Genomic DNA, 14,019 nt, shown 5'->3' with positions numbered 1-14,019 from the left:
GTCTTTTAATCATCCACTCCATTCTGCAATTAATGCAGGGATCTTTTCATTATCTTATGCAATTGAAAACATAATTACACCTAGAACTTATTGTAAACGCGATATTTTTTTACATTAATTTTTTATTTTGGATTAACAGTTAAACAATTGAGAAGCTCTAGGTTCTACCACAGATATTGAATTATAGCAGGTCTACTGCTTCACTGAAGCCACGTGGTCGGAGGATTCTGCAATAAGGTGTTTATGAATAGGGGGGCTAACGCACTTGTAGTCGGGGGTCTTATTCCACTGTGGGAGTGAGCCATGTCTGGTGGGTTGAACACGCCCTGGTAGGAGAGGTAGACTGCGTTCGTCGATCCGCTCAGAGACCGCCGGGGCGCACACTGGGTCCGACGTCATAAAGGGCCCCAAGTAATGTGATTGGACGCGAGGCAATCCCATGAGTGCTGATCAGAGGTCCAGAGCGTATTCACGAACGCAGCCCTGTGATAGGAGAGGTGGAGACACCGCCGGACGGAGGTTCAAGCCAGTGCGCGTAAAGTGCGCCTGATCTCTCGGGGAGCTCTCTGAAGTCACCTGGGTCAGGCAGGCAGCAACCCGATGCGACTTCAACCCCAGCTCCAGACCTTCTCTAGGATACTTCCACTCGATTGCAAAGGAACTTTTACTGTCCCGAGGAGGTTTTGATAACTTCACCTGGGGTCCCCGTCTGTCAACCCCGTGTTACCAGCTGAACATCTCGTCCAGAGGTGGACACCACCATGAGCAGGAAAACACGCCGCTGGATTTTCCATATGTTTCTTTGCCTGGGAATTGTGTATTTGAAAATTGGGTGAGTTTTATTTATTTTGTATTTATTAGCCTGCATAGTGCATACTCTGTGGGATATTGCATGTCCAGTCTGCTACAATAGCATGTTCAGACCTGATGGTTTAAGAGGTTTAAGGGATGGATATGATAGCTGGCGCATGTCAGGGAAAGATAGCACACAGAGATGGGTTGGAGATACATGATCCATCTAGATTGTTTTGTGTAGAACTATAGGCGGATTAAATAAGCAACATACAATTGGGAAATTGGCTTAAAAAGTAGCACCAGGTTTTGTATATATAGGTTATACAGCCTATATCAGCAGGGCAAATGTTGTACAACACATTTAAATATAAGCCTATAGCCTACATCTACTGTATGTTATGCCTGTTAACTCTAACATGAACATTACCAATAGATATTCATGCTGATATTTTAATTTGATTAATAATAATTATGAAATATCGAAAATATTGCAATAGTGGACAGATCATCATCATTATTATTAATAATAATAATATTAATATTGATATTATTATTATTATTATTATTATTATTATTATTATTATTATTATTATTATACATGACTCTTATTTATCTACTATTTCCAGGGGCTTTTCGTCCGTGGTCGCGTTGGGAGCCAGTATAATCTGTAACAAAATCCCTGGCCTGGCCCCTCGGCAGAGGACGATCTGTCAGAGCCGGCCTGACGCCATCATCGTGATCGGAGAGGGCGCTCAGCTGGGCATCAACGAGTGCCAATTCCAATTTAAAAATGGACGGTGGAACTGCTCTGCCCTGGGAGAGAGAACTGTCTTTGGAAAAGAGCTGAAAGTGGGTATGTTACAGCTTTATTTTAGTAATAATAATAATAATAATAACAACAACCTTTATTTATTTTATTTAATGCATTTAAATAAATACATGTATTTATTTATTTGTATTATAGTAAGTCATTATGAGAATGGGATGGACTGAATTTGAGTAACGATATTATTGATGTAATTGATTGGGCTTGATAATATCCCAATAATAAGGCGAACTAACGCCTAACTAGCTAACTCTGCTATGTTTTTATTGTATATTTCTATATACTGGAAATTGGTCTAGTCTGTTTTTTCATGAAAGTCTTTAGTCTAGAGTTTCATTGTTCTAACTGAATAGTATAATGTTGTAATTAAATGTTATTACCAGATGTTTGTCAAACAAGAAGATCATGCCAATTATAGGCCTAACCTATTCATACGTTCAGACCTTCATAATTGTCCAACTTAAAACATCCCTGTCAACCCTCCTATCTAGGACATCTATTTGCTGAGTGATTGTGGGCTCTATCTTTCATTAATGCAACGTATATCCCTTTCATGATGTTCTCACCTTTAGGCTATCTTCCCGTTTGTGTCGAGTTCAAAGGCCCTCATTTGAAATCCATGACTCAGATGATTAATCATCTTGACTTCTTCTTTTTTTTTTATGTTTCTTTTTTTCTTTGTTTTATTAAGGTTATCACTTGGGTACCTAGTCTGCAGACTAGAATTGTGGTAGAGAGCTTTGCTGGATGAACAACAGCAAGCAGCGTTTTTTGTATTTAAGCCTATAATATCATATGATGCTTTGATATGGAGTTATGGCTGGAAAACATGGAAAAAAGTGGACAAACATGTGTAGTGTTTCAAGGCAAATTAGGCAACAGTATAAAATGTAATACCTCTGTGACAACTTGGGTTGTCTGCATTGCTCTCATTGTGAAAACATCATCAAGGGGGCACTTTCTTCTTTTAAACAAGTTGTGTCTCACAAGGAAAGTATTGAACGTTTTATTGTTATTATTATCATCATCATCTGTGCTTATCAGCAGACTTTAATGACGTGGCTGTTAGGTTAACCACGGGTATATGTTACGTCTGCTTAATAACAAGATGGGAGAGAAAAACATCCAGCGCTTTAGAGACATGGAAACAACTCCAACTAAGTGGAGTGATTCCTCTCCTCTTTGGTAAGGGTGTCTGTTTTCCTTAGGCAAATTGTTATCTTTCTTTTTTTTCTTCTGAGGTTGTTCAGTGCTATTGAGCGCTCTGACACTTTGACAAATGGCTGCGTGAGGGATAGAGCCTCTTTGGCGGGTGGGAAAGGAGGGCAAGACGTTTGGCCCTGTTTGTCTGTGGAAGATGGCTGGAGGGGAATGGATGCTCAAATGACTTGTGGATTGTCCCGGAAATTAACCAAGGGATCATATTCAAACACAATGTGCTTGTCTCCCTCCCTCCCGATTGGCCTGTTCATAGATCATAGACGACAACAGTTGCCTGCGTGTTGCACACTGTAGGTATACACGAGAACAAACAGTTCTTTTTTTCCCCACTTCTTACACGTTGAAAAAGTCAAATAGCAGTTGTATACAAAACAGTGTCTGCGTGATCCAGGCGTCAGAGGGAAGACCAACAGTCTTGTACAGTCATGTGTGAGAGGGAGGGAGGGAGCCAGAGCTACTTGTTCCCCACAGACAGAGAATCATTCCAGATCGTTCTGAATATCAGTAGCCGCAAAACCACATCTCAAGGGAGGATTGTTTATTGGTCTTTGACTGCTGCTGTTGTGTCGCCATTGGACTTTGTTGGGGGGTGGGGGTGGGGGGGGGGGGTGGGGGGGGGGGGGGATAGTCTGGACAACCGTTCTAACAAGATTGGCTACACCGGCCAGATGAGGTGCAGGATGAAAGGCATTGTTGCTCCTGCTGGAGCGAGGAGGGACGTGGTTGTAGACTCAGTGGTGTCGTCTAATGGTTCCATAGTTTATTGCTGACAATGACATCGACTGGTAGACCATCCCTCTCTAGTTTGGTCACACCACAATATAACATAACACGTGACATAACTGTGTGTTGTTCCATTACAGGAGCTCTGATCTGGTAACTCCTACATATAAAAGGAATGATTAGTTAATGAGAATCAGTCCCGATCACTTTCTTTCCAGTAGATTATTTAAAAAAAGATGGTTTGTAACTTTCTATATATATAATCTTCTTCTTCTTCTTCTTCTTCTTCTTCCCCTTTTGCCTCTCAGCTCTGAATAACCACCCTCCTGTAAGTTCATAAAGTATGTTCCCCTCTAGAAGCATAAATGCCTCAAGTCCAGACAAGTACATTGTGCTAGGTTAATAAATTAACCTCTTGCATTTGCACGTTTTGGCTGGGGAAGTTTGACACAGAATCATTTCTATGCCACTGATTCAGATACCTCTGGAAAAAGTAATGAAACTCTTGTCATAACTGAGAAGTTTTATAGCCTTTTTATCAGTCAGGTTTGTGCTCTGATCTTGATTTAAGTAAACATTGCTGAACCAACACACTGAGAAAAACAGCATCTTGCATTTCATTATTGCTGACGCGAGCATTCTAACAGCCTAAACATTAGGATAGGCCTACACATACACATACACATACACATACACGTACACGTACACACACACACACACACATACACACACATACACACACACATACACATACACACACACATACACACACACATACACATACACATACACATACACATTCACATACACACACACACACACACACACACACACACACACACACACACACACACACACACACACACACACACACACACACACATACCGTCTCCTTTGGCATCAGGCCCTAAGGTATAAGGCATCTAAGGCATAACAAGCTACACATCATTTTCCTTTAGCTAGCTTCTTTTTTCAATGCAAGGCAATGTTCCAAGACGTCACCTTACCTGTGCTCCTCAGGACGTGTTCTAGTGTCTGTGGGGGTTAGTATCATCTTAAACATAAGGCAAATGTTCAAGGCAAATTAGGTTAAACATCCTGTGGTTCAGGAGGTAGAGCCGCCGTCTAATGATCGCAAGGTTGGCAGATCGGCGGTTCGAGCCCCTGCTGGCCACATGTCGAAGTGTCCTTGGGCAAGGCATTGAACCCCAAATTGCTCCCAGTGAGCGGGCCGGCCGGCGCCTTGCATGGTAGCTTGCAGCCATTGGTGTGTGAATGTGTGTGTGAATGGGTGAATGAGAGGCCGTTGTAAAGCGCTTTGGATAAAGGCGCTATATAAGTGCAGTCCATTTACCATTTAAACATGGACTGACGGTGTGCAGGACATACATCAGGACGGAACATAAAACGATATTCAACCTAATATCTCCAAATCGCTTCTTGCACATGTAAAACAAGGATAAGACATGGGTTGTGTTTGAAGGACTTTCTGAGGTAGCGTTGTCTCCTCATGCATTGTAGCGTCACGCTTTTGGTTCAATAACATGGAACTTTGACAACTGACACAAGGAAAACATGTTGCTCATTCAGGTGAACGACACAGTCAAATGTTCTACGTTTCCTTGACATCAGACCAAGGGTGTTTCCTAACACCTGGAAGTGGCCAGAAGTCAGTTAGCAAAGTTAACCATTGCTGCTACTGTGTCCTGGGCATGTAAATGATTCATTAGGAGGGTAAATACAGTAGGTGATGATCCATTAATCTGGCTAATGAGGAGTTCTACTTCCTGTAGCATTCACCCAGCAGTGCAGTGGTGTATATTATATTAACTATATTATCAATAGTTTTTTTTTTAATTCTCTCTGATTACAGGATTCTCACTGCTTAGCACACAAAGACTGGTACACAAAGACTGGTTGACTGGTAGTTATTGAAAGTGAACCAGTTTGACTGGTAGTTAATGAAAGTGAACCAGTTTGACTGGTAGTTATTGAAAGTGAACCAGTTTGACTGGTAGTTATTGAAAGTGAACCAGTTTGACTGGTAGTTATTGAAAGTGAACCAGTTTGACTGGTAGTTAATGAACGCATTCAAACTACATGGGGTCCCTCCTGAATGAATGTTGTTATTGTAGACAATTCCATGTCTTATCAGGTCAGTAGATCATTTCATCGTTTAAATGTTTTAAGCTAAAAGTATGCACTACTAGCATCTTCTTGATTATTATTATTTTCTCTATTTCATCACCTGTGTGAAACCTATAATATACTATATACTGTATTATATGATGTTAGTCATCATACGTCAACAAGCAGTCCTGCTGTCTTCTTTTCCCTGTTGTGCGATCTCAATTTAATTAAGGGGACTTTTCACAGAGTTTTGACCTAAGATCGTTGTCCAGATCACCTGAGGGGCGAATGAAAACAGCTTCCAAACACGTCCTGTAGATTAACAGCCGCTGTCGGCATAGCTACTCCGATGACTTTACCCTGAGTCATGTATTTGGGGGTAATCACACCGTTTTGGAAACAACAAGGATAGGAGCTTTAGGGAGGAGTGAGGTTTACCGTCCCTGAATTAGCCTAGCGACTGCCTGGGTGTGTTTACATCCAAGCACGGTGCATCACCAAGGCTGCCTCCCTGGGACTACGATACTATGGACGTTGTAGGATTTTACAATCCACACATATTACTTCCTGGTCCGATAAAAGGCTATTTAACTTGCTAATTTGAACATTTGATAAAAAAAAAAAAGTATTTCCTGGCTATTTATAATAACAAAGACCACTTATAACCTGCTATTGTTGAGTCATGGTGACCATCGGTGAAATGTTCCTTTAAAAGAATGCGGTTGACCTGGAAGCACTCTGATTTATAGAGTGGAAATCAATTCTATCTGCCTGCCCATCTAGGGAGGGCCTGCATGCCTCTCGGCCTCACCTCCACAGGGTTCCACCCCGTTGTGACAGGACCTGGGACCGGGGCCAGACTGAAGTCTAAACATATAATACCGTATCTCCCCCCGGATTGTCTTCTAAATAAACCTGTGCCCATTGTACTCCTCCTGCGATAGATTGACTATATCCCTTCCTGTGTCCGAAACGGCGAATGCCTGAATCTGCCTCTGAGTCTGGTTCCGCTAACCTAACGTTTCCTCTCGTTTGACAACACACAAGGATGACGGACAATTTACTTTACACAGTCCATGTTTGCCTAGGTACTGTATGTCCTGTAGGTCCATCCCCCTGGAGTCGTCACGACCCTTTCTTAAGTTTCCTTATAGTTAGCAAAGTATTATTTTTTATCTCCCCGAACCATCGTTAGCACAATATACAGAGGAGCGCTCTCTCAGTGCCCTCCTGCCATTAAGCTGTTTAAAGCTAGCATGATAGATGAACCGAGGCTTGGCCTAGCTCCTGCTTTTTATGATTTCGTTTGAACGAGCTATGTCAGGTATGTAAAGGAGGCTCGATACCGCCTGAGACAGTGGATCTTGTTGTCAGCGATTCTGATATAAATGTATCCTTTTTAATCCCCCTCAGGCAGTAAGGAGGCAGCGTTCACCTACGCTATCATCGCCGCGGGAGTGGCCCACGCCATCACGGCCGCCTGTACGCAGGGCAACCTGAGCGACTGCGGCTGCGACAAGGACAAGCAGGGCTTCTACAACCAGGACGAGGGCTGGAAGTGGGGCGGCTGCTCCGCGGACATCCGCTACGGCCTGGACTTCTCCAAGGTGTTCGTGGACGCCCGCGAGATCAAGCAGAACGCCAGGACGCTCATGAACCTCCACAACAACGAAGTGGGCCGCAAGGTAGGCGTGACGCCGTGGGATGACGCAGTTAGAGAGTCCGTCACTCTGTCTCTGCTGCTGCATACCTCCCACCTTAACATACCACCTTAACATACCACCTTAACATACCACCTTAACATACCACCTTAACATACCACCTTAACATACCTCCCACCTTAACATACCTCCCACCTTAACATACCACCTTAACATACCACCTTAACATACCTCCCACCTTAACATACCTCCCACGTTAACATACCTCTCACCTTAACATACCACCTTAACATACCACCTTAACATACATCCCACCTTAACATACCACCTTAACATACCTCCCACCTTAACATACCTCCCACCTTAACATACCACCTTAACATACCACCTTAACATACCACCTTAACATACCACCTTAACATACCACCTTAACATACCTTCCACCTTAACATACCACCTTAACATACCACCTTAACATACATCCCACCTTAACATACCACCTTAACATACCTCCCACCTTAACATACCTCCCACCTTAACATACCACCTTAACATACCACCTTAACATACCACCTTAACATACCTCCCACCTTAACATACCACCTTAACATACCTCCCACCTTAACATACCACCTTAACATACCACCTTAACATACCACCTTAACATACCACCTTAACATACCTCCCACCTTAACGTACCACCTTAACATACCACCTTAACATACCTCCCACCTTAACATACCACCTTAACCTCATCTTATCCACCTCATTTTTCTGGTTTTGTGCTCGAAATGACATGCCCACAGTGAATATAGAATATCTCCACAATCACAAGGGCCTTCATAATGATCTTGTTATCAAATGAAAGCTAACACCTGTGGGGTGGCTGTAGAAGTGTCAGAATCAAAATCTATGTTACTGTGTCAGAGCAAATAGAGCTAGAACATTATAAAACATCTCAAATTCAGTCTCCGCCTAAAAAAACCCCAGCTTTTACAGTGAATATCACCTTGGAAACCTGATAACGAAGCCCAAATCATCTAGGAATCAGTACTCCAGGGTCTTATTAGTACTTGTGCCAAAGTCGATGCTAGTAATGTGAGCAAATGCAACTTTGTACCTGTTTTAGTACAGGTATGTTTAGGCGGACACCTATATGTTTAAGCCATTTGGAGATATTTTGGCACCATCTTTGACCTTTGACCTTTCTCATGTATCAGAATTTTTGGGGGGGGGGGATTTTTTTGGGTTGGCCGACCAATGGTATGGAAATTCGGCGTTGAAACCGGACATGACACATTCTCCAGTTGGAGAAAACTGGATGTGACTTAGGCCGTGTTTACCGTCTCGGGAAAAAAATGGTGGCATCGTATAGCATGCAAAATTGTGAAAAAAATGTGATATCGATGAAGAGAATTGATCGAGGTAAACTCTTTATATCACTTCGGATCCACATGGGGGTCCGTTGGCTCCTATACCTTCCACCTTAACATACCACCATAACATACATCCCACCTTAACGTACCACCTTAGCATACCACCTTAACATACATCCCACCTTAACATACCACCTTAACATACCATCTTAACATACCACCTTAACATACCACCTTAACATACCTCCCACCTTAACATACCACCTTAACATACCACCTTAACATACCTCCCACCTTAACATACCACCTTAACATACCTCCCACCTTAACATACCACCTTAACATACCACCTTAACATACCTCCCACCTTAACATACCACCTTAACATACCATCTTAACATACCTCCCACCTTAACATACCACCTTAACATACCATCTTAACATACCTCCCACCTTAACATACCACCTTAACATACCTCCCACCTTAACATACCACCTTAACATACCACCTTAACATACCTCCCACCTTAACATACCTCCCACCTTAACATACCACCTTAACATACCTCCCACCTTAACATACCACCTTAACATACCTCCCACCTTAACGTACCACCTTAACATACCACCTTAACATACCTTCCACCTTAACATACCACCTTAACATACCTTCCACCTTAACATACCACCTTAACATACCTCCCACCTTAACATACCTCCCACCTTAACATACCACCTTAACATACCTCCCACCTTAACATACCTTCCACCTTAACATACCACCTTAACATACCTCCCATCTTAACATACCTTCCATCTTAACATACCACCTTAACACACCTCCCACCTTAACTAGATTTTATTCCTTATGAACTGCTCCTTACTCCACTTGTGTTATAACCGTGTAATTACCTAATCACTATTTAACAACATGTACAATGTTGCCACTCTAGTAGAGTGTTAGAACTCATGTCTAGGGTCAACTTAATGGAATGTATGTGGTTACCCTACCAACGGCATGTCCAATGTGAAAACCATACATGTGTAGTTGTAGCAAATACATCTTCACAGAGACCAGAATGACGTCAGATACGGTACAGGAGGTCTTTATTGATGACAAAACCGTCGTCATTTACATAACAGAGGAATTGATAGAAATGTGATGAACAGACACGGAGGGTTTTCTACCTCACATGGAAATGCAAAGCAGAAACACGGCCTCCTCTTTTCATGTGGGTTGTAATTCTAAAGCATCTTGTTTTGTGTGTAGAGAAGCACTGAGCGAGCACTTCAGAACCCTTCAGCTGGTGGTGCTGGTGCTGGGGTTAGCCATCGTAGCCAAGGGGTTAGCCATCGTAGCCAAGGGGTTAGCCATCGTAGCCAAGGGGTTAGCCATCGTAGGAAACAGCGTGTAACCTTGGCGATTATTTATCATCCCCTGCACGCGCTTCCATCAGATCCAGCTGGAGCTACACAGAGTCACACACAGACTAAAGAGGTTGTCTGTTATGAAACGATAGGAGCCTTTCAGAGGAAACCAGGGGAGTTTGATTACAGCCTTCGATCTCTATGCTGTCGTCTAAACACGACGGTACGAGGAGAATGCCCTCCCTCTCAGCTCCATCACAGTGACTGTCGGAGAAGGAGGTTGCCCAAGTAGTCGATTACTCATTAGCCAGTTGGTTGGGGCAGCTGTGTGCTCGGGTGCTGCAAAAGTGTTTCCTTCGATGTCCTCCTTCCTTCCTTCCTTTTAAGAGATCTTTACCTCTTTTTCAGAAAAGCACGAATTGAGTAGAGTAATCGTTTTCAGAGGGGGTGCCCATGATGCATATACTGAAGGTTATTAGAACATTTGAGAGGAGGGTTGTTTCAAATCTTAGTTCTGGTTTTAGGTTACAGATGAGGGAAGGTCGTACTGTACCGGTACTCACTAAGGTTTTCATTTTATAAGTACAAGGGTGACAACTTTTTGTAGCTTGCTCCACATTGAGAACAGCCTTCATTCATTCTGCAGAAAATAGAGATGTTTTTCAGCACTCTGGACAGAGATCGTTGGGGCTATAACCCTAAGCGACTGGCGTGAGTGGGAGTTTAACCTGGCCTAGCAATCATTAACACGTCGCCTCTCATCTGGGTCTTCCGACCAGGAAGTCGTTGTCCTGGCCAAATAACTTTGGCACAGTGATCATATTGTAAAGATATAATGATGTCAGCAGCGCGCTTTGAGCCAACCAACCTTGGAATTTCTCCGAAGAATAAACAATGATGTAAAACGGTGCCAATGGCAGGCTTTTATGGGGTGGTGGTGGTGGGTGGGGTGGTGGTGGTGGTGGGTGGAGGTGGGGGGGGTCTTCTAAATTCTAAACAAGCGGTGCCAGATTCATGGGCATTTGACTTCAATAGCCCCCCCCCCCCCCCTCCCTGAATTAAATGTTTTTTTTATCAGGGATCGGAAGCATGACTATGTTAAAGCTAGATATGCTCCCCAAAAGGCGTCTGACAACTACCCCCGAGAGACTCCAGGAAGTCTGAGGGTTGAAGAAAGAGGGAGCGGAATAATTAAACAGATGGGCGGGCGAAGCTTCTTCTTTTTTAACGGCACGTACGGCGTCCCTCTCCCAGACACGGCGCAGGGGCGGTCTGATGTCATTCAGCGCGGGGCAGAGAGAGAATGCGCCGAGCGCCCTGCCAACCACACTAAAAGATTCCACTCTTAACCTTGAAAAGCCCATTCAGCCCTGCCAATCAGCGCTCTATAGATGCGTCTGTATCTAGACAAGTAAATTGCCCCCCTTCTGTGCGTCGCATGCATTCATAAGTTCATCCAGCTTCTGTGTGTGTGAATTCACTACCTTATATGTGTGTGTGTGTGTGTGCGTGTGCGTCTTCTCTCGTTTTTTGGATTTAGCTAGATGTTTTGTTCAGTTGCTGCTGACTGACATGTTCACACAGAATGGAAAGTCTGACCGATATGTATCTTCAATGGACGTTTTCTATCGAAAATGTTATTTAGTACAGAAACAGGCTTAGTTAATCGCTGTCTAGGAAACCAGCCAAAATGAGAAAGTTACCCATAATGCTGCGTGGTGTGGACTGTGGACATATACATGGAAACATAGGCAACACAGAGGATACTATACGAACCTGAATCCCTGGGTTTGACTGTGTACACCACACACAAGAATTAGTTTTTTCATTCATACTGTGTTGATGTCAAACCTTTGCTTAATTCCTCTTGGCATTGTACAGAGGGGTCTGCCCAACACACTGGGGAATTACAGTCAACAGCAGCCTTGCATTTACAGTAACTGCTTTGTGAAAACAAAAGCGTTTCCCATGCATTTTTACTTAAGACACAAATGAGGGAAGCTTTTACGAGACAATCGGATAGTTAATACTATGGAACAGGGCGCTCGGGTGACGTAGCAAGTTTAGGATCTCTGGAATGTTTAAGATCTATCGGAATGTATTAGAGTCTTTGTCTCAACCTGTGGAACTATTTAAGAGATATGCTAGAATTCCTTCACTGTACGCATGCTACCTGCTGTCAGGTGACTCATAAGGAAGGTTGAGGGTGTTCCATAGCATGAGACATTACATTACAGCATTTAACAGCATGGATTTCTATCCAAAGCGACTTACAATTAGAGATTATAGGGTTACAGTCTCCCTGGAGCAACTCAGAGCTAAGTGCCTTACTCAAGGGCACACTAGTGGTGGTGTTCCCAGGTCTTACTCAAGGGCACACTAGTGGTGGTGTTCCCAGGTCTTACTCAAGGGCACACTAGTGGTGGTGTTCCCTAGGTGGGGATTTGAACTCATGACCTTCTGATCACCAGTCCAACTCACTATCTATTCACTGGGCCAGCCCACCACTACCTCTAGCTTATACTATATCCCATACGGTACCAGTCAAAAGTTTAGACAGACTTCCCGATTCAATTGAATGGAAAAGTGTGTCCACATTTCCCCTAGCCTATACTATCTAACTTCTCAATACAGAATGTCACCCAAAAAAAAAACGTTGTTCTCTCGTCGACCATTGTAGATCTTAGAGAAGAACATACATCTGGAGTGAGCCTTCTGATCACCAGTCCAACTCAACCGATCCACTGGGCCACCACTACCCCCTAGCATATACCACATCCTCTATCCTATCCTGTACTAGTCAAAAGCTTGGACACACTTCCTACACACCCTATACAATTCAACGTTTGACTGGTACTGTTAAATATATCTTTTCCAACACAGAATGTTACTAACAAACCCCCCTTCCCCTCCCTCTCCTTCTCTCGTTCTCTCTCGTTTGCAGATCTTGGAGAAGAACATGCGTCTGGAGTGCAAGTGCCACGGCGTGTCGGGCTCCTGCACCACCAAGACCTGCTGGACCACGCTGCCCAAGTTCCGCCAGCTGGGCTACATCCTGAAGGACAAGTACAACCAGGCCGTGCACGTGGAGCCCGTCCGGGCCAGCCGGAACAAGCGGCCCACCTTCCTCAAGGTGAAGCGCAAGGACTCCTACCGCAAGCCCATGGACACGGACCTGGTGTACATCGAGAAGTCGCCCAACTACTGCGAGCAGGACCCGGTGTCGGGCAGCATGGGCACGCAGGGCCGCATGTGCAACAAGACGGCGCAGCAGACCAACAGCTGCGACCTGATGTGCTGCGGCCGGGGCTACAACACGCACCAGTACTCGCGGGTGTGGCAGTGCAACTGCAAGTTCCTGTGGTGCTGCTACGTCAAGTGCAACACGTGCAGCGAGAGGACAGAGGTGTACACGTGTAAATGAGGAGAAACACGAACACGGAAAGAAGATATTTATTGGGACCGTTTTTTTTATTTATATGCAACGTCTTGTCTTGCTCATAGGACTGGTTGGTTGTGTTGTTTGTTTGTGTATGTGTGTGTGTGTGTGTGTGTGTGTGTTTTCTGTGTGTGCCTGACTTCAAACACAGCGTTGGCTTGGGCTGGACAAAGACACAGAGAGGTATGAGAGGAGTGGAATAACTTCCACCGTGTTTTTCCTCGTCTGATCCTCGTCGCATCTCCAGGTGCTTCTTCTTCTTCTTCTCTAATGCTGTTGGTGTTTACGGCCAATCACTGCCTGTCAGGCGCACTTCCTGTCTGGAACACTTCCTGTCTGGGGAACACCAGGTGATGTCAGCTGGACTCTTCCTGTCTGGAACACCAGGTGATGTCAGCTGGTCCACCAGACAAACACCAGGTGATGTCAGCGAGGACTCTGGACTCTGGTTTCCCTGTGTTGTGTTGATCGTGTTGATGC

The 14,019-nt window shown here is 44.1% G+C and overlaps 1 protein-coding gene across 1 annotated transcript; it reads left to right on the top strand.

Moving 5' to 3' along the window:
* Positions 1–761: 761 nt before the first annotated feature.
* wnt7aa (wingless-type MMTV integration site family, member 7Aa) lies at positions 762–13,524 on the top strand (the record flags this gene model as incomplete). The annotated part of the gene is made up of 4 exons (XM_080548212.1): positions 762–832; positions 1,422–1,648; positions 7,109–7,380; positions 13,045–13,524. The coding sequence occupies 4 exons, from the start codon at positions 762–764 to the stop codon at positions 13,522–13,524; spliced, it is 1,050 nt and encodes a 349-aa protein (XP_080404338.1).
* Between the last annotated feature and the right edge of the window lie 495 nt (positions 13,525–14,019).

Source organism: Nansenia antarctica, assembly GCF_963989245.1.
Source record: "Nansenia antarctica genome assembly, chromosome: 18".
NCBI classification, from domain to species: domain Eukaryota; kingdom Metazoa; phylum Chordata; class Actinopteri; order Argentiniformes; family Microstomatidae; genus Nansenia; species Nansenia antarctica.
The sequence above is the reverse complement of the archived record's forward strand: the minus strand, read 5'-3'. Positions and strand labels throughout refer to the sequence as shown.